The sequence below is a fragment of the Arachis ipaensis genome, chromosome B04, assembly GCF_000816755.2.
Source record: "Arachis ipaensis cultivar K30076 chromosome B04, Araip1.1, whole genome shotgun sequence".
Lineage (NCBI taxonomy): Eukaryota > Viridiplantae > Streptophyta > Magnoliopsida > Fabales > Fabaceae > Arachis > Arachis ipaensis.
The window spans coordinates 96689375-96706175 of record NC_029788.2 but is presented as its reverse complement, the minus strand read 5'-3'; the positions used below and the strand labels follow the sequence as shown (position 1 = coordinate 96706175).

Genomic DNA, 16801 nt, shown 5'->3' with positions numbered 1-16801 from the left:
TTTTAAGCACACTCTTTTTTTTTTTTGCTTTGGACCTTGACTTTAACCGCTCAGTCTCAAGTTTTCACTTGACACCTTCACGCCACAAGCACATGGTTAGGGATAGCTTGGTTTAGCCGCTTTGGCCAAGATTTTATTCCTTTAGGCCCTCCTATCCACTGATGCTCAAAGCCTTGGATCCTTTTTATTGCCCTTGCCTTTTGGTTTTAAGGGCTATTGGCTTTATGCTCTTGCCTTTTGGTTTAAAGAGCTTTTGGCTTTTTCTGCTTGCTTTTTCTTTTTCTTTTTCTTTTTCTTTTATTTTCGCCATTTTTTTTCGCCATTTTTTCTGCAAGCTTTGTTCTTCACTGCTTTTTCTTGCTTCAAGAATCATTTTTATGATTTTTCAGATCATCAAATAACATTTCTCCTTTTCATCATTCTTTCAAGAGCCAGCATATTTAACATTCATAAACATCAACTTCAAAAGACATATGCACTGTTCAAGCATTCATTCAAAAAACAAAAAGTATTGTCACCACATCAAAATAATTAAACTAGTTTCAAGGATGAATTCGAAACCATGTACTTCTTGTTCTTTTGTAATTAAAACATTTTTCATTTAAGAGAGGTGATGGAGTCATAGGACATTCATAGCTTTAAGACATAGACACTTAAACACTAATGATCATCTAGTAAAGACACAAACATAATTGAACATGAAGCATGGAAACCGAAAACAGAAAATAAATAGACAAGGAGATTAAGGAATGAGTCCACCTTAGTGAGGGTAGCGTCTTCCTCTTCTTGAAGGACCAATGGTGCTTTTGAGCTCCTCTATGTCTCTTCCTTGTCTTTGTTGCTCCTCCCTCATAGCTCTTTGATCTTCTCTAATTTCATGGAGGATGATGAAATGCTCTTGGTGCTCCATCCTTAGTTGTCCCATGTTAGAGCTTAATTCTCCTAGGAAAGTGTTGATTTGCTCCCAATAGTTTTGTGGAGGAAAGTGCATCCCTCACTACAAGAAAAATACTCATTCAGCCACACTTTTTTTAAGCTACATTTGAAAAGCGTAGCCTATTTATAGAATAGGCTACGCTTTTCTCAGTGTTGCCTTTTTTTTAGAGAAAAGGAAACACAATTTTGGCATCATTTAAAAATTGTAGCCTTAGGTATTATAGAAATCACTTATAAAGCGTACCCCTATGTTAATATCTATGGGTCCACATTTTATATCAAAGAGAACGCTTTTTGAAAGTAGTCTATTTGTTAAGTTTTGGGTACGCTTTTAAAATGATGCCTAATAAGCGCTTTTCCCTCTTTTTTTTTTCGATCGAAAGCAAACTCACAACACTTAGTAAAATTTTCGTTCCCTCCAAAGCTCATCACTCATCATCGCGAAGAACCCTCGCTCATCACCCAGTCATCACTCACCGCCAGTCACCACCCACTACTCAACACATCGTTGCACCGCTCACCAGCTCACCACTCACCAGCTCACACTCTCATCCTCACTCAACACACACACACAAGAGGAAAAAAATCAGAAAAGTGGAGAACAGGAAGAAGAAGAGAAGAAAAGATGAGAGGGAAAGGAAGGAGAGGACGACGCCGGCTAGGGCTCCGCCGCGCAGACCATCGTCGTTGTGTGCGCTGACCGTCGCCTTAGCATCGCCATCTCATGTACTCACTGTCGCCGCTCAGTATCATCATCGCGTGTGCTCACTGTCGCTGCTCAGCATCATCGTTGTCGCTCAGCATCGTCATCGCCGCTCACTTGAGAAGGTATGTATCGATTTTTAGTTTGTTCTGTGAAATTTGGGAGGTTTTGGGTTCCAATTTTAGGGTTTTTAATTAGGGATTTTACTGCATGAATGGTTTTTGCTTCCGGGTAGCCGAGAAGCAATCGCAGACCACCTACAATAATTCTCAATCTCATTCTCTTTGTCGCTCGTCATATCACTTTTTATCTCATTCGCTCTCTCTTTGTCTCACCCTCTATCTCACTTGTTCTCTGTGTATGGATTTTTCTTCTGTGAATTTTTGAAGGTTTTGGGGGTTCTATTTTTTGGGCTTTCTAATTTTATGAGTTTCTGCTTCTTGCTTCGTTAGGGTTTTCTTTTTTGTTTGAGAAGATTATTAGCCTCAAGTGTGCGAATTGTCGCCTCTTCAAACAGAGTTTATTATTTCTAACACCATTTGTGGTTTGTGTGTGCTATGAATTTGCAGAGCTAAAGCAGATAGAAGCCAAAAGATTGGGAATTACTGATCAATGGTTCTTTAAGCTCTTCCTTCTCATCACTGATATTGGATCCGTATAGCCTGTGTCAGGCGCTGAATCTGTTCTAGGAAGGCAAAGTCAGTGGAAAGGATACAAAGACTAATGAGACTAAGGTTCGTTCACATCTAGTGGTTCAAAGAATAATCCAGGATTATTGATTACATACTTGTATTCATTGATTTGGTAGGATGATGCGGGAGAAAATGGTACTGGTGCAAAGAATGATACAAGGAGCGATGCCCAAGCAGCTAAAAAAAGCAAGGGAGAGAAATTATTTGCACAATATTGAAATTATGCTCACTAAGGTTAAGATGCCACTTCCTGATATGATGGTAAGCTGCAAATTGGTGTGAATAAGTTTTTTGATCATTCAGGATAGAAGATTTTATAATGAAAATATCATTCTTATGCATGTTGCTTTCTAGTAAATATTAGTGTTTTTTATTTACATAGAAGATGCTTATTGAAATTTGATTGACTTGTATATGTGCCTAAGGCCACCAGTAATAGCTCTTGCCAGCAAATTTGAAATATCCACCTCGAACAATGTGGTTAAGTATTATCTAACATGTTAAAATGGATATTCTCAGGCTGCTGTGCTGGCTATGGATGAATCAGTATTAGATGTAGATCAGGTGGAAAATCTCATTAAGTTTTGTCCTACCAAAGAAGAGATGGAACTTTTGAAGGTAAAGATTAACAAACTTATCATACTTAATTCTTACATCTTGTTTTGTCAGCTAAGGTTTCTCATTTGGCGTCTGCTGTTATAGAAACATATCTTTTACTCTGGTTTGTTTGCTTTTCTAATTTTGATTCCCCTTGTTTATGAAGGGATACACTGGTGACAAAGAGAATTTGGGAAAATGTGAACAGGTGTGTACTAATTTGTTATAGCCATATCATGATTTATAATAGCTAATTTAGTGTAAATCTAAGTACTCAGAATTATATAGGATACTATTTGTAGGCTCCATAACTAGGATCCATCTACCAGCATTTGATTTTTTAGACCCTTTACTTACTTTAAAATCTGATAGGGAGTTGGGAGGAATGGTGGAGAAATGAAGTAGAGAAGAGAGGAAACTTATTTTAAGGGAAAAAACAAGAAAAAACAATTGTTGGCATGGAAACTGGAAATTGCAAAATTCTGGGTATAAATAATTAGCTGCAGAGGTTAAAGAACTGAATGCGGCAAGGCTTTGATTTTGGAAGTGAATCTAACATATGATAATGATCAATAAAATTGTACAAGAAGTCTGTTTCCTTGGAAGGCAGCTCATATGAATTCAAGGTCTATATCACGTATAGTTACAGATTTGTTGTTGCCTGCTTGCTTCTAGAAAGAAAGAAGCAATTTATTACATGTCCCCGCTTTTCCTTTAGATGTTGGTTATAAAACAATTCTTTTGGCCTTTCCTAATGCAATATCATACTATGTATCTATAATCATATCCTTGTATATATTTGGTCATGTTTCAGTATTTTTTAGAGCTGATGAAGGTGCCACGAGTAGAGTCAAAGTTAAGAGTATTCTCTTTCAAGATTCAATTTCTGTCTCAGGTATGGTGGTGCTTGCTATATTTTTCTTTATGTTTGATTCAGTTATGCTTTCTTCTTTTTGCAGGTTACAGAATTTAAGAAGAGTTTAAAAGCTGTGAACTCTGCTTGTGAAGAGGTACATTGTGCATTGACGTTAGGATTTTTGCCAGTAAAGAATGTCATAAAAACAGTCGCGTTGTAGATATAGTCTCTAAACCGACAAAAATCTCTTGGTACAAACGTTTTGGTTGTCACAAGTAACAAACCCCTTTAAAATTGATAACCGAGTATTTAAACCTCGGGTCGTCTTCTCAAGGAATTGCAGGGAAGTATGTTCTTATTATTGGTTATGAAGATTGTAAAATTGGGGTTTTGAGAAATTTGGAGTTTGGGCAATGGGCACAGATATATTTAAATGACAAGTAAAATAAATAAATGACTGTAAACTAAAATCTTAGCAAGGTAAGAGAAATTGGAAGTCCAGACCAAGTTATCCTTATCAATGATAATGAAAATTGAATCTTAATTCCACTTAGTCAACCTTTACTAAAGTAAAGGTAAGTCAGGGAATTATTTGGTTTGATCTTCGAATCCTATTTATTTCCTAAGAAAAGATTGGGATTATTGAAGTTCAATTCAATTGGCAAGATAACAATTAACAATTATGCTGTTAAGTTGAATAACTCTTGAGTTACTGATTTCTTAACCAAAACCAAAAGGGAAAAAGTAAATCTATTGGAATAAAGATGTCTTCAGATGGGAAGCAGTAATTATGTAAATAAAAGAAAGCAATATTAAACTGAAATACCTCGAATTACATTAACAAAAGAACTTAAATCTGACATAGACATGCATGGAAAAATAAATAAAAGAACATTGAACCTGGATTGAGAGTCACTCCTAAAACTATGAGAAGTCCTAAATCCTAATCCTAAGAGAGAGGAGAGAACCTCTCTCTCTAAAAACTACATCTACTCCTAAAATTATGAATTATGAGAGCCTCCTATGTGTGGATGCATTTCCCTACTTTATAGCCTCTAATCTGTGTTTTCTGGGCCGCAAACTGGGTCAAAAACAGTCCAGAATTCGCTGGTTTCAAATTTTGCCACGCTGGATTTTCGTCACTGCAATGCGGCCGCATGGATCACACGGTCGCGTCGCCTAGCGTCAGAAAAACTATAACATATTATATATCAAATCGAAGCCTCAGACGTTAGCTTTCCAACGCAACTGGAACCGCGTCGTTTGAACCTCTGTAGCTAAAGTTATAGCCGTTTGAGTGCGAAGAGGTCAGGTTGGATAGCTTAGCTATTTCTCCAACTTCTTGTATTTCTTCCATTTTTGCATGCTTCCTTTCCATCCTCTGAGTCATTCCTGCCCTGTAATCTCTGAAATCACTTAAAACACATATCAAGGTATCTAATGGTAATAAGAGAGGATTAATAATAAGCAAATATAAGATCAAAGAAGCATGTTTTCAATCATAGCACATAATCAGGAAGAAAATATAAAACCATGCAAATAGTATGAATAAGTGGGTAAAGAGTTGATAAAATCCACTCAATTGAGCACAAGATAAACCATGAAATAGTGGTTTATCAACCTCCTCACACTTAAACACTAGCATGTCCTCATGCTAAGCTCAAGAGAAGCTATAAAGATGAAGAGGAAAGTATGAAATGCAACCTATCTATATGAATGCAACTACATGCAAAATGATTCTACCTACTTGGTTAAAAATAAATAAGTTCTCCAAGACAAATACAAACCAATTTCCACTAATTCAAATTATACAATAAAAGCAAGTAAACTTGTAAGAAGACAGCTCATGAAAGCAGGGAACATAGAATTTAAGCGTTGAACCCTCACTGGTAGTGTATATCACTCTAATCTCTCAAGTGTATAGGGTCAATCACTCTACTCTTCTCTAGTCATACTTTCTAGACCTTGTTCTTCATCTAACCAATCAACAAAAATTTAATGTACCAATGCAAACATTATGAGGTCTTTTCAAGGTTGTAATGGGGCTAAGGTAAGGGTAAGGGTATATGTATATGGCTAAGTGAGCTTTATAAATTGAATCTTTAATTAACCTAAGCTTTCACCTAACATACATATACTCTATATAACTTTAGAATCATCCCTAACTACCAATAATTCTCACTTTTTGTATAATTCCCATACTCATGTACCAAATTTTCTTTAATTTTTATCACATGTGCATTGATCTTTTATTAACTTAACATTGGGGTAATTTTGTCCCCTTATTTATTTATTATATATATATATATATATATATATATATATATTATTTTTTTTCTTTTTCTCTTTTTTTTTTCTTTTTCTCTTTTTTTTTGTAGAGAAATAAACATAACTTATCAATGCACATGGATTTTCTATTATCTTTCTATTTTGGTTTTTCATGAGTAGGTTCCCAAATTTCTAATATTCAAATAAATTAGAAACATGTTACATTCCCTTATCAACCCATGTTCCCACACTTAGTTGATGCACAATTTCTATCTTAAGCTAACCAAAGATTCACTTGGGATTTTTAATTTATTTTTCTGCTTAAGGCTAGTAATGTGGTTATAGAACAAGAGGGGATTAAAAGCTCAAGGGGCTAACAAAGGTGATGTAAAAGGTAGGCTTATTTGGGATAAGTGAGTTAATAACAAATAATGGCCTCAATCATATGCAAGCATGTAAATATACTAAATAATGGACATATAGATTGGAACAAAGTATAGATTACAATCATAGAGAAGAAAACACACAGGAATAATTTAATAAAGAAAATTTAAACATTGGTGTTGAGACAGGGATGTGCTAACCCACGGAGATCGGTATCGACCTCCCCACACTTAAAGATTGCACCGTCCTCGGTGCATGCTAAGATGTGCAAGTGGATGGGGGTTGTAGTTCCTCAGCTGGGGCTCTTTTTGTTCCTTTCCTTGCTGTTGATTTGGGAATGGCTTTCTCTTTTCCTTTCTTGGTGGCCATCCTGAAAAAGGGAAGAGAAAGTAAATTAAATTCAAAGAGATATATATAGCAAGGAAGATAACGGAAAAGGTGGTGATGGATGAACATTAAGATATTACTGACATTATCACATGCTCGCGAGTACATGTGAAAAGCCAACAATGGGAAATAGCTAGTGCATGTAAAGACAAGTGAATGCAAGGTGTTTATTGGCATGCCGGCAAAGGGCATGAGTAGCATAGACCAAGCATTACTTTGTAACAAACCATCACATTTGTATTGACAATTAATTTCAATTAATACAATAGTAAAGGGAGTTTATGAAAAGCAAGCATTCAGAGTAGTAGGATAAAAGATACTGAAAAGCAGTGCACAATGCCATACGGGTGTGTTCACAAACACATAGCATGCATGTTAAATAATCTAATGAAAATAATAAATTGAACATGCAAGCAACCCTTTAAAAATAAATATATATAATTGTCAAATAATTCCTCTAATAATCCACAAGTAAAATATAGAAATAATGACCCAAATAAATTTCTAACACCAATGAAAATAATGCAATGAATGAAAGTATGTAAATAAACTAGAATGGAGGTGAAGGAAAATAAGAAAGGAAGAAGAAAGAAATAAGAAAAGATAAAAAATAAGGAATAGAGAAGAAAGGATGAGAAAATTGGCTGATCTGGATATCCTGTGCGCCGCTTGTGACGCGGACGCGTGAGTGACGCGGTCGCGTGGTGCGCAAGAAGGTCAAATGACGCGGACGCGTGGGTCACGTGATCGCATGGCCTGTTTTGTGCGATTAGCGCGAGTTCAGCCTCGCGGTCGCGCAACTCTCTGTTCGAAACTCTTTTTGCCAAAATTCTGGGTGACGCGATCGCGTGGGGCATGCGATCGCGTGAGTGGCCATCATGGGGATATGACGCGGACGCGTGAGGCACGCGTTCGCGTGGTGAGGCTTGGGCTACCAACATGAGTCCAGCCCAACTCCAGCTCAACTTTCGGCCATGCACCTGGTTGACGTCGATTTTCAAGTCACGCGGCCACGTGGGGCATGCGATCGTGTGGGAGGCTTGTATTCCCCTGCGACACAGACGCGTCAGCGACGCAGTCGCGTGGGACGAATTGTGCCACTGGCACGCCTCCAGCCTCGCTCCAGCGTGACTCTCTATTCGTTTTTATTTTCTCTTCTCTCCTTGCGACGCGGACGCGTCGCAAATGCGGTCACGTCGCGTGCTCGCTTTTTTTTTTTATAATCTGAAAAATGCAGAATGCAGTGTTAATATGAATGTGATGCAAAACTCCAGGTTCAATATAACAAAATAAAATAAAATTCAAAATAAATAAAACTAAGTAATGAAAAGGGAACGATCATACCATGGTGGGTTGTCTCCCACCTAGCACTTTTAGTTATAGTCCTTAAGTTGGACATTTGATGAGATTCCTGCTATGGTGGCTTGTGCTTGTACTGATCCAGGAATCCCCACCAATATTTGTGATTCCAGTAACCTCCGGGGTCCCAAACTAGGCATGTAAAACCCTTGAGCAGCTTCAAAAAGATTCTTAGGCTCCCAGGGTGTTGGATGTCAGAACAGATTCCAGGATCCCAAATCTTGCTTTTACACCCGTCTTTGTGTTGATTATCATGATTCCATCCGGGTAGCGAGCAATCTGAATTCTCACTAAAGCGGTCAAACAACTTCCTAGACCCATTCAGTTGAGCTTTACACCAACCTTTGCGTTTAAACTTAAAGCTTGCAACCATAATGAACCTTGCAGGACAATTCTTTGACCATCTTCCTCTTACTCTTAATGCCACAAAGAGCTCTAAGTTGACCATCCATCTCCAGTAGCCCATATTCAAGTGGAATTAGGAAGCTAATGGATATGGATTTTACCCACTTGAATGTTGTGAAGGATGATGGCAACTTAGTGGGAGGTATTTTTAATGAAATTGCAAGTTCCACTCCCTTATGCTCTTCTCTGATAATTACCACCTCTTTGCAAGCTTCTTCAATTTCAACCTCTTCCTCTTGGCAGCTATCTTCCAATTTAATCTCCTCTTCATTGCTTTCCAAGGGTATGGGAGGTTGTGCTTCTTCTTCTTGAATCTCCATCTCTTGATCAACCTCTTCCAAGTCTTCAACTATGATATGCTTTGGAGGTTGTACACCCTCCTCAGCATCAATTTCAAACGTCTTGGAAGGGGGTTCTATGATTGGACTTTCCCATGGAGGTTCTGCATCTCCTAAGTCTTCAACTACTTCTTCTTCTTCTTGAACAATGACAGTGTCTTCTACTTGTTCTAGTACGAATTCATTCTCTGTCTCGTCCACTGGGGTTTCTTGTATTTCCTTCATGCTACGCTCTTCACTAGACTATCCACATGGGACTGTGGCTGATCCTTGTGTATTTAAGTACCTAGAAGCCCATTGAATTAATGCTTGCCCCAGTTGTTGAGTGGTTGCCTGAAATCGATCCACTGTTTTCTTGAGACGATCCTTTGCCTCTTGATGCACTCGGCTTTCATAAGTAGGATCATAGTGCTCTTGGATTGATGGATATGGAGATGATGAATATTGAAGTGGTGGTTCTTGGGAGTAATTGGGTTGGAATTGGGGTGGTTCTATATATGGTTCATATGGGTCATAAGGTGGTTGGTATGGTGGTTGAGGGTTAGGGTCATATGGAGGTGAATGGCGGAAAGGGGCTTGTGAGTGTGGTGGTCCAAAGTTGTGTTGAGGAGGTTCATAGGCATATGATGGTGGTTGTTGATAGTCCATTGGAGGTGGTTGTTGCCATGAGGGTTGATTAAATCTTTGTGGCTCCTCCCATCTTTGATTGTTCCAACCTTGATGCCTGTTCTCATTGTAATTTCTTCTTCCTGCAACATAATTGTAACCAGACTCATAGCCAAAGGGGTGAGAGTTCATAGTAGTAAATAAAAGTTAAAAATGAAAATAAAAATAAATTTAAATTAAAAGGTTATTTAAATTTTGAATTTGAAAATTAAATTTTGAAATTTAAAATTTGGAAATTTGAATTTTGAATTTTTGAAATTTGAATATTTGAAATTTGAAATTTGAAATTTGAAAATTTTTAAATTTAAATTTTGAAGATTTTTAAATTTGAATTTTTGAAATTTGATTTTTGAAATAAGATAAGATAAGATAAAAATTTTAAAAAATAAAAATCTGAAATATTTTTTTTTATTATTTTTTCCGAAAAAAATTAATAAAAAAATATTTTTGAATTTAATAAGGAGAGAGAAAAACAATAAAATGACACCAAATTTCAAATTTTTAGATCAAAACGAAGAAAACAACTAAGAACAGCTTGAAGGTCAAGATGAACGCAAAGAACAACTTGAAGATCAAGATGAACACTAAGAATAAATTTTTGAAAATTTTTTTAATAACTAAATAAAAACAAATAACCTCTTAATTTATGAAAAAGTAAAAATAAAAACAAAAATAAAAACAAATAAACAAACAAAAAGCAAAAAAATATTTACAATAACCAATAATAAGGCACACGTTTGCAATTCCCCGGCAACGGCGCCATTTTGATGTTAGGATTTTTGCCAGTAAAGAATGTCATAAAAACAGTCGCGTTGTAGATATAGTCTCTAAACCGACAAAAATCCCTTCGTACAAACGTTTTGGTTGTCACAAGTAACAAACCCCTTTAAAATTGATAACCGAGTATTTAAACCTCGGGTCGTTTTCTCAAGAAATTGCAGGGAAGTATGTTCTTATTATTGGTTATGAAGATTGTAAAATTGGGGTTTTGAGAAATTTGGAGTTTGGGCAATGGGCACAGATATATTTAAATGATAAGTAAAATAAATAAATGACTGTAAACTAAACTCTTGGCAAGGTAAGAGAAATTGAAAGTCCAGACCAAGTTATCCTTATCAATGATAATGAAAATTGAATCTTAATTCCACTTAGTCAACCTTTAATAAAGTAAAGGTAAGTCAGGGGATTATTTGGTTTGATCTTCGAATCCTATTTATTTCCTAAGAAAAGATTGGGATTATTGAAGTTCAATTCAATTGGCAAGATAACAATTAACAATTATGCTGTTAAGTTGGATAACTCCTGAGTTACTGATTTCTTAACTAAAACCAAAAGGGAAAAAGTAAATCTATTGGAATAAAGATGTCTTCAGATGGGAAGCAGTAATCATGTAAATAAAAGAAAGCAATATTAAACTGAAATACCTCAAATTGCATTAACAAAAGAACTTAAATCTGACATAGACATGCATGGAAAAAAAAATAAAAGAACATTGAACCTGAATTGAGAGTCACTCCTAAAATTATGAGAAGTCCTAAATCCTAATCCTAAGAGAGAGGAGAGAACCTCTCTCTCTAAAAACTACATCTACTCATAAAATTATGAATTATGAGAGCCTCCTATGTATGGATGCGTTCTCCTACTTTATAGCCTCTAATCTGTGTTTTCTGGGCCGCAAACTGGGTCAAAAACAGTCCAGAATTCGCTGGTTTCGAATTTTGCCACGCTGGATTTCCATCACTGCGATGCGGCCGCATAGATCACGCGGTCGCGTCACCTAGCTTCAGGGGAACTATAACATATTATATATCAAATCGAAGCCCCTGACGTTAGCTTTCCAACGCAACTGGAACCGCGTCGTTTGGACCTCTGTAGTTAAAATTATAGCCGTTTGAGTGCAAAGAGGTCAGGCTGGACAGCTTAGCTAGTTCTCCAACTTCTTGTATTCCTTCCATTTTTGCATGCTTCCTTTCCATCCTCTGAGCCATTCCTGCCCTGTAATCTCTAAAATCACTTAACACACATATCAAGGCATCTAATGGTAATAAGAGAGGATTAATAATAAGCAAATATAAGATCAAAGAAGCATGTTTTCAATCATAGCACATAATCAGGAAGGAAATATAAAACCATGCAAATAGTATGAATAAGTGGGTAAAGAGTTGATAAAATCCACTCAATTGAGCACAAGATAAACCATGAAATAGTGGTTTATCATGCATGAAACTAACAAACTGTGTTATTGGTATTTCTTTGACCTCATGCATTTTCTCTTGGGAATAGGTCCGAAAGTCTGTCAAGCTGAAGATCATGAAGAAAATTCTTTTTTTTGGGTAATACATTAAATCAAGGAACAGCTAGGGGTATGTACTTTTTTCCTTTAAATGTTAATGTCCTTATCATTCTCTAGGACATCGTTCTAGCTCTCTCAATTTTCTATGTTTGGATAATCATAGGCCCTTCTTAATTTTTCAGCAGTTAAAATTTAATTTAATTCTGTTAGATCTTTTCTAACATAAACTTACAGTTTATGGATTACTTTTTATTTATTTAATTTATGCAAGATCCGCAATTGGATTCAAGTTGGATAGTCTTTTAAGCTTACCGACACTCGTGCTTCTAACAATAAGATGACACTAATGCACTATCTTTGCAAGGTATAATAACAATTGCACTAAAGGAATATATCATTTGATCACTTACCTTCTTTCCATTTTGCTATTTTGGCTCTAGGTTCTAGCTGATAGGTCGCCTGAACTGCTTGACTTCCACTTAGACCTTGTAAGCCTGGAAGCTGCAACTACGGTTGGAAAAAGAAAATTATTCAACTACTAATTCCTAGTTTGGTTGGTTTATTGGTCCTGTTTCACTTTGTTCCCCTATAAAACTGAGCACATATCTCCTCCTCTGACTTCTTGCAATGATATGTGTGTCACATGAATTAAGAGTTAACTCACTTTAGAAGTATGCTATTAGTGATCAATGCTATTACATGAATTAAAAAAATAATAATTATTTAAAAGTTTCAAAACATTAGCATCTGTGTGTTCTATTTTATTGAGTATAAAAGTTAACTCTCCCTCTTGTTCATAATATGATACGTTCTCTCCATGCAAAACACGAGATCCTTTTCAACACTGACATCCATTTTTGTATTCGGTATTCTTTTTCCTCTCATAAAGTGAACTAATAAAGCGCTCATGGATCAACGCATTTTTCGAACATCGATGTGGTATGTCCTTCTTTTCCTAATTCCATAGTTTTTTGCTTGCATTTAATTGCTATGGCTGGAAATCATATGTTGCTGGCTTTATTAATACTTTAACACTTGAGTTGTATTGCTATGGCTGAAAATTGTTTGTGAAATTCTGGTTGTTGTATTTCTGATTTTGTGCAAACTAGAAACATAGGATGACTTGGTATATATGAATTTTTCTCTATTTTTTCATTCATCTGCCGATAAAAAGCAAATAATACTAGCTATGGTTATAGACTTATAGTATTAGTATTTTCAAATTAAAGTTATTAGTTTTAATTTAAAAAAATGTTACAACAGCAGATATAGTATGTATAACATGATAATAATATATTAAAATTTTAGCTTTTAGGTGTTATTCCTAATCATGTTCTATATGTTGCTGCTACATGTAGTAGTAGTAGTTGGAGGAGTAATAATTCAAGATTGACTTGTGTAGGAGAGTTCAACTTTTTAAATGTGAAGAGAATAGGGAAACTTTGTGGTAACAGTTCTGATTTTGGCATTGTGGGAGGTAGGGAATTTTTGTCTAGCTGCTAGGGTGATGATTTTTTAAATTATAGCTCTTTATCTTATGGTTTATAGCTTATGCTTTTTTGATCTTTGAATTCTAATTTTGGATTTGTGAAACACTACTATGCATTGGTGAAACTTGTACACGGTACAGAAAGGATTAATGATATCAGTCATTGATAGTTTTGAGTCTGGTTTTTTAATTTTTATAATTGTGAATGTCATTATAAATATTTTTCTAATTACTTTTCTATATAATTATGCAGGATAATATTGAGGATGATGATAATGAAGATTAAGTTGATTATTATTGTGGTTTATTGGCTAAGATAGAGTAGTGTTGGGAATGGATACATGTATAGTTGACTAATGACTTTTATTAGAAGATACTTATGTAGGATATAATATTTTAGTTTTTTGTAGAGTATTAGTAGTAAATTCTAAGTGATATCATATTTATTTTGATATGGCTATGCTTATTTTAATATGAGATGTATGAATATTTAAAATTAACATTATTCTAGTACTTTTGGATCATTATTATAAATATATTTTGGTTACAGATAATTTTTATTATTTAAAAAAATTATTTAGTATAATTATGTATTTATTTTTAGTTTATAATATTTAACTCATTTAATTAAAAATGCAGAATTATTATATATGTAATCATAGTATTAAATATTATGTTGTATTAATAATTATTAAAATATTATATATATATAAAATAAAAAAAATAATAAGGGACCTAAGGCTACACTTATATACAGTAGCTATAGTATACAAAAAAAAAACGAGGGACCTAAGGCTACACTTATAAAAAGTAGCCATGGAATATAATGTGGCTACGCTTGACAGGTGATGCAATAGTGTTGAAAAGCGTAGCCTATTCTAGTAAGAATGGAAGCTGAAAAGCGTAGCCTTTGGTCCTGCACAGCATCACTTGAAAAGCGTAGCCTATTCCTAAACGCCAAAAGCGTAGCCCTTGGTGCAGAAAAGCGTAGCCTTTGAGAATAGGCAACGGCCGAATAGGAATCACCCCAAAAAGCGTAGCCGTAGCCCAAAAATCGTAATCGTAGCCTAAGGCATCATTTTTTTTCACTTTTGGCTACACTTTTCAAGTGTACCTGAATGGGTGTTTTTCTTGTAGTGCCTTGAGGCATCTCAGGGATTTCATGGTGGGGAATTTCCTCATGCTCTTGCTGAGGTCCAAGATCTCTTGTTTGCTCCATCCTTTTCTTAGTGATGGGCTTGTCCTCTTCAATGAGGATGTCTCCCTCTATGTCAATTCCAGCCGAATTGCAGAGGTGGCATATGAGGTGAGGAAAGGCTAACCTTGCCCATGTGAAGGACTTGTCAGCCACCTTGTAAAGTTCTTGAGGTATAATCTCATGAACTTCCACCTCCTCTCCAATCATGATACTATGGATCATGATGGCTCGGTCTATAGTAACTTCAGACCGGTTACTAGTAGGAATGATTGAGCGTTGAATGAACTCCAGCCATCCCCTAGCCAATGGTTTGAGGTCATGCCTTCTTAATTGAACCGACTTGCCTCTTGAGTTAATTTTCCATTGAGCTCCTTCCTCACATATGTCTATGAGGACTTGGTCCAACCTTTGATCAAAGTTGACCCTTCTTGTGTAGGGGCATGCGTTCTCTTCCATCATTGGCAAGTTGAACGCTAGCCTTACATTTTCCGGACTGAAATCTAAGTATTTCCCCCGAACCATGGTGAGGCAATGCTTTGGATTCGGGTTCACACTTTGATCATGGTTCCTAGTGATCCATGCGTTTGCATAGAACTCTTGAACCATTAGGATCCCGAATTGTTGAATGGGGTTGGTGAGAGCTTCCCAACCTCTTCTTTGGATCTAAAGTCGGATCTCCGGATACTCATTCTTTTTGAGCTTGAAAGGAACCTCAGGGATCACTTTCTTCTTGGCCAAAACTTCATAGAAGTGGTCTTGATGGACCTTTGAGATGAATCTCTCCATCTTCCATGACTCAGAGGTGGAAGCAATTGCCTTCCCTATCCTCTTTCTAGAGGTTTCTCTGGCCTTAGGTGCCATAAATGGTTATGGAAAAACAAAAAACTATGCTTTTACCACACCAAACTTAAAATGTTTGCTCGTCCCCGAGCAAAAGAAGAAAGAAAGTAGTAGAAGAAGAAAAAAATGGAGGAGATAGGGGAAGAAGATGTATTCGGCCAAGGAGAAGAAGAGAGGGTTGTGTTGTGTGAAAATGAAGAAGGAGTGGGGGGTTTATATAGGAGTGAGGGGGGTGTAGGGTTCGGCCATTAGGGTTGGGTTTGGGAGGGAAATTAGTTTGAATTTTAAAGGTAGGTGGGGTTTATGGGGAAGAGATGATGGATGTGAGTGGTGAAGAGGTGATGGGAAAGAGGGATTGAGGTGATTGGTGCAGGGTATTTGGGGAAGAGAGTTATGAAAAGGTGTGAAGAGGAGAGAAGAAAAAGTTGGGGATCCTGTGGGGTCCACAGATCAAGTGGGGTCAAGGACTTAACATCCCTGCTCTAATTAGGCGTGTAAAACGCCCTTGCTGTGCAATCCTGGCGTTTAACACCAGACTGCTGCCTGTTTCTGGCGTTAAACGCCCAAATGTAGCTTGTTTCTGGCGTTTAACGCCAGACAGATGCTTGTTTCTGGTGTTAAATGCCAGCTTGGTGCCTGTTTCTGGCGTTAAATGCCAGACAGATGCTTGTTTCTGGCGTTTAAATGCCAGACTGCTCTCCTCCAAGGTGTGCTATTTTCAATGCTGTTTTTCATTCTGTTTTTAATTTTTCAGTAGTTTTTGTGACTTCACATGATCATCAACCTAATAAAAAACAAAATAATAAAAAGAAAATAAAATAGATATGATTAAATAACATTGGGTTGCCTCCCAACAAGCGCTTCTTTAATGTCAATAGCTTGACAGTGAGCTCTCATGGAGCCTCACAGATAATCAGAGCAAGGTTGGAACCTCCCAACACCAAACTTGGAGTTTGAATGTGGGGGTTCAACACCAAACTTAGAGTTTGGTTGTGGCCTCCCAACACCAAACTTAGAGTTTGACTGTGGGGGCTTTGGTTGACTCTGCAGTGAGAGAAACTTTTCATGCTTCCTCTCCATGGTTACAGAAGGAGATCCTTGAGTTTCAAACACAAGGTTGTCCTCATTCAGTTGGAGGACCAACTTTTCTCTATCCACATCAATCACAGCTCTTGCTGTGGCTAGGAAGGGTCTTCCAAGGATGATGGATTCATCCTCATCCTTCCCCAGTGTCTAGGATTATGAAATCAGCAGGGATGTAAAGGCCTTCAACCTTTACTAACACGTCCTCTACTTGTCCATAAGCCTATTTTCTTGAGTTGTCTGCCATCTCTAATGAGATTCTGGCAGCTTGCACCTCAAAGATCCCTAGTTTCTCCATTACAGAGAG

At 36.6% G+C, this 16801-nt stretch overlaps 1 protein-coding gene across 5 annotated transcripts; it reads left to right on the top strand.

Moving 5' to 3' along the window:
- On the top strand, window positions 2225–12392 carry LOC107637895 (putative formin-like protein 15b). Of its 5 annotated transcripts, none has more exons than XM_021121373.1 (8): window positions 2225–2373; window positions 2448–2592; window positions 2851–2949; window positions 3095–3136; window positions 3743–3823; window positions 3888–3938; window positions 11875–11954; window positions 12325–12392. In XM_021121373.1, exons 1-7 carry the CDS (start codon window positions 2363–2365, stop codon window positions 11926–11928), a joined length of 483 nt encoding a protein of 160 aa, XP_020977032.1. In that variant the 5' UTR covers window positions 2225–2362; the 3' UTR covers window positions 11929–11954; window positions 12325–12392. The 5 variants fall into 5 exon arrangements, with proteins under 5 accessions (XP_020977032.1, XP_020977031.1, XP_020977034.1 ...); XM_021121372.1 differs by having other exon boundaries at window positions 2851–2998; window positions 3093–3136; XM_021121375.1 differs by lacking the exon at window positions 3888–3938.

What these genes read in the sequence shown, in the direction of transcription:
- LOC107637895 (XM_021121372.1), top strand. An exon ending in AGATTCAATTTCTGTCTCAG is followed by an intron (nt 3,824 to 3,887) that starts GTATGGTGGTGC and finishes TTCTTTTTGCAG; the next exon opens with GTTACAGAATTTAAGAAGAG. An exon ending in TGAACTCTGCTTGTGAAGAG is followed by an intron (nt 3,939 to 11,874) that starts GTACATTGTGCA and finishes TCTTGGGAATAG; the next exon opens with GTCCGAAAGTCTGTCAAGCT.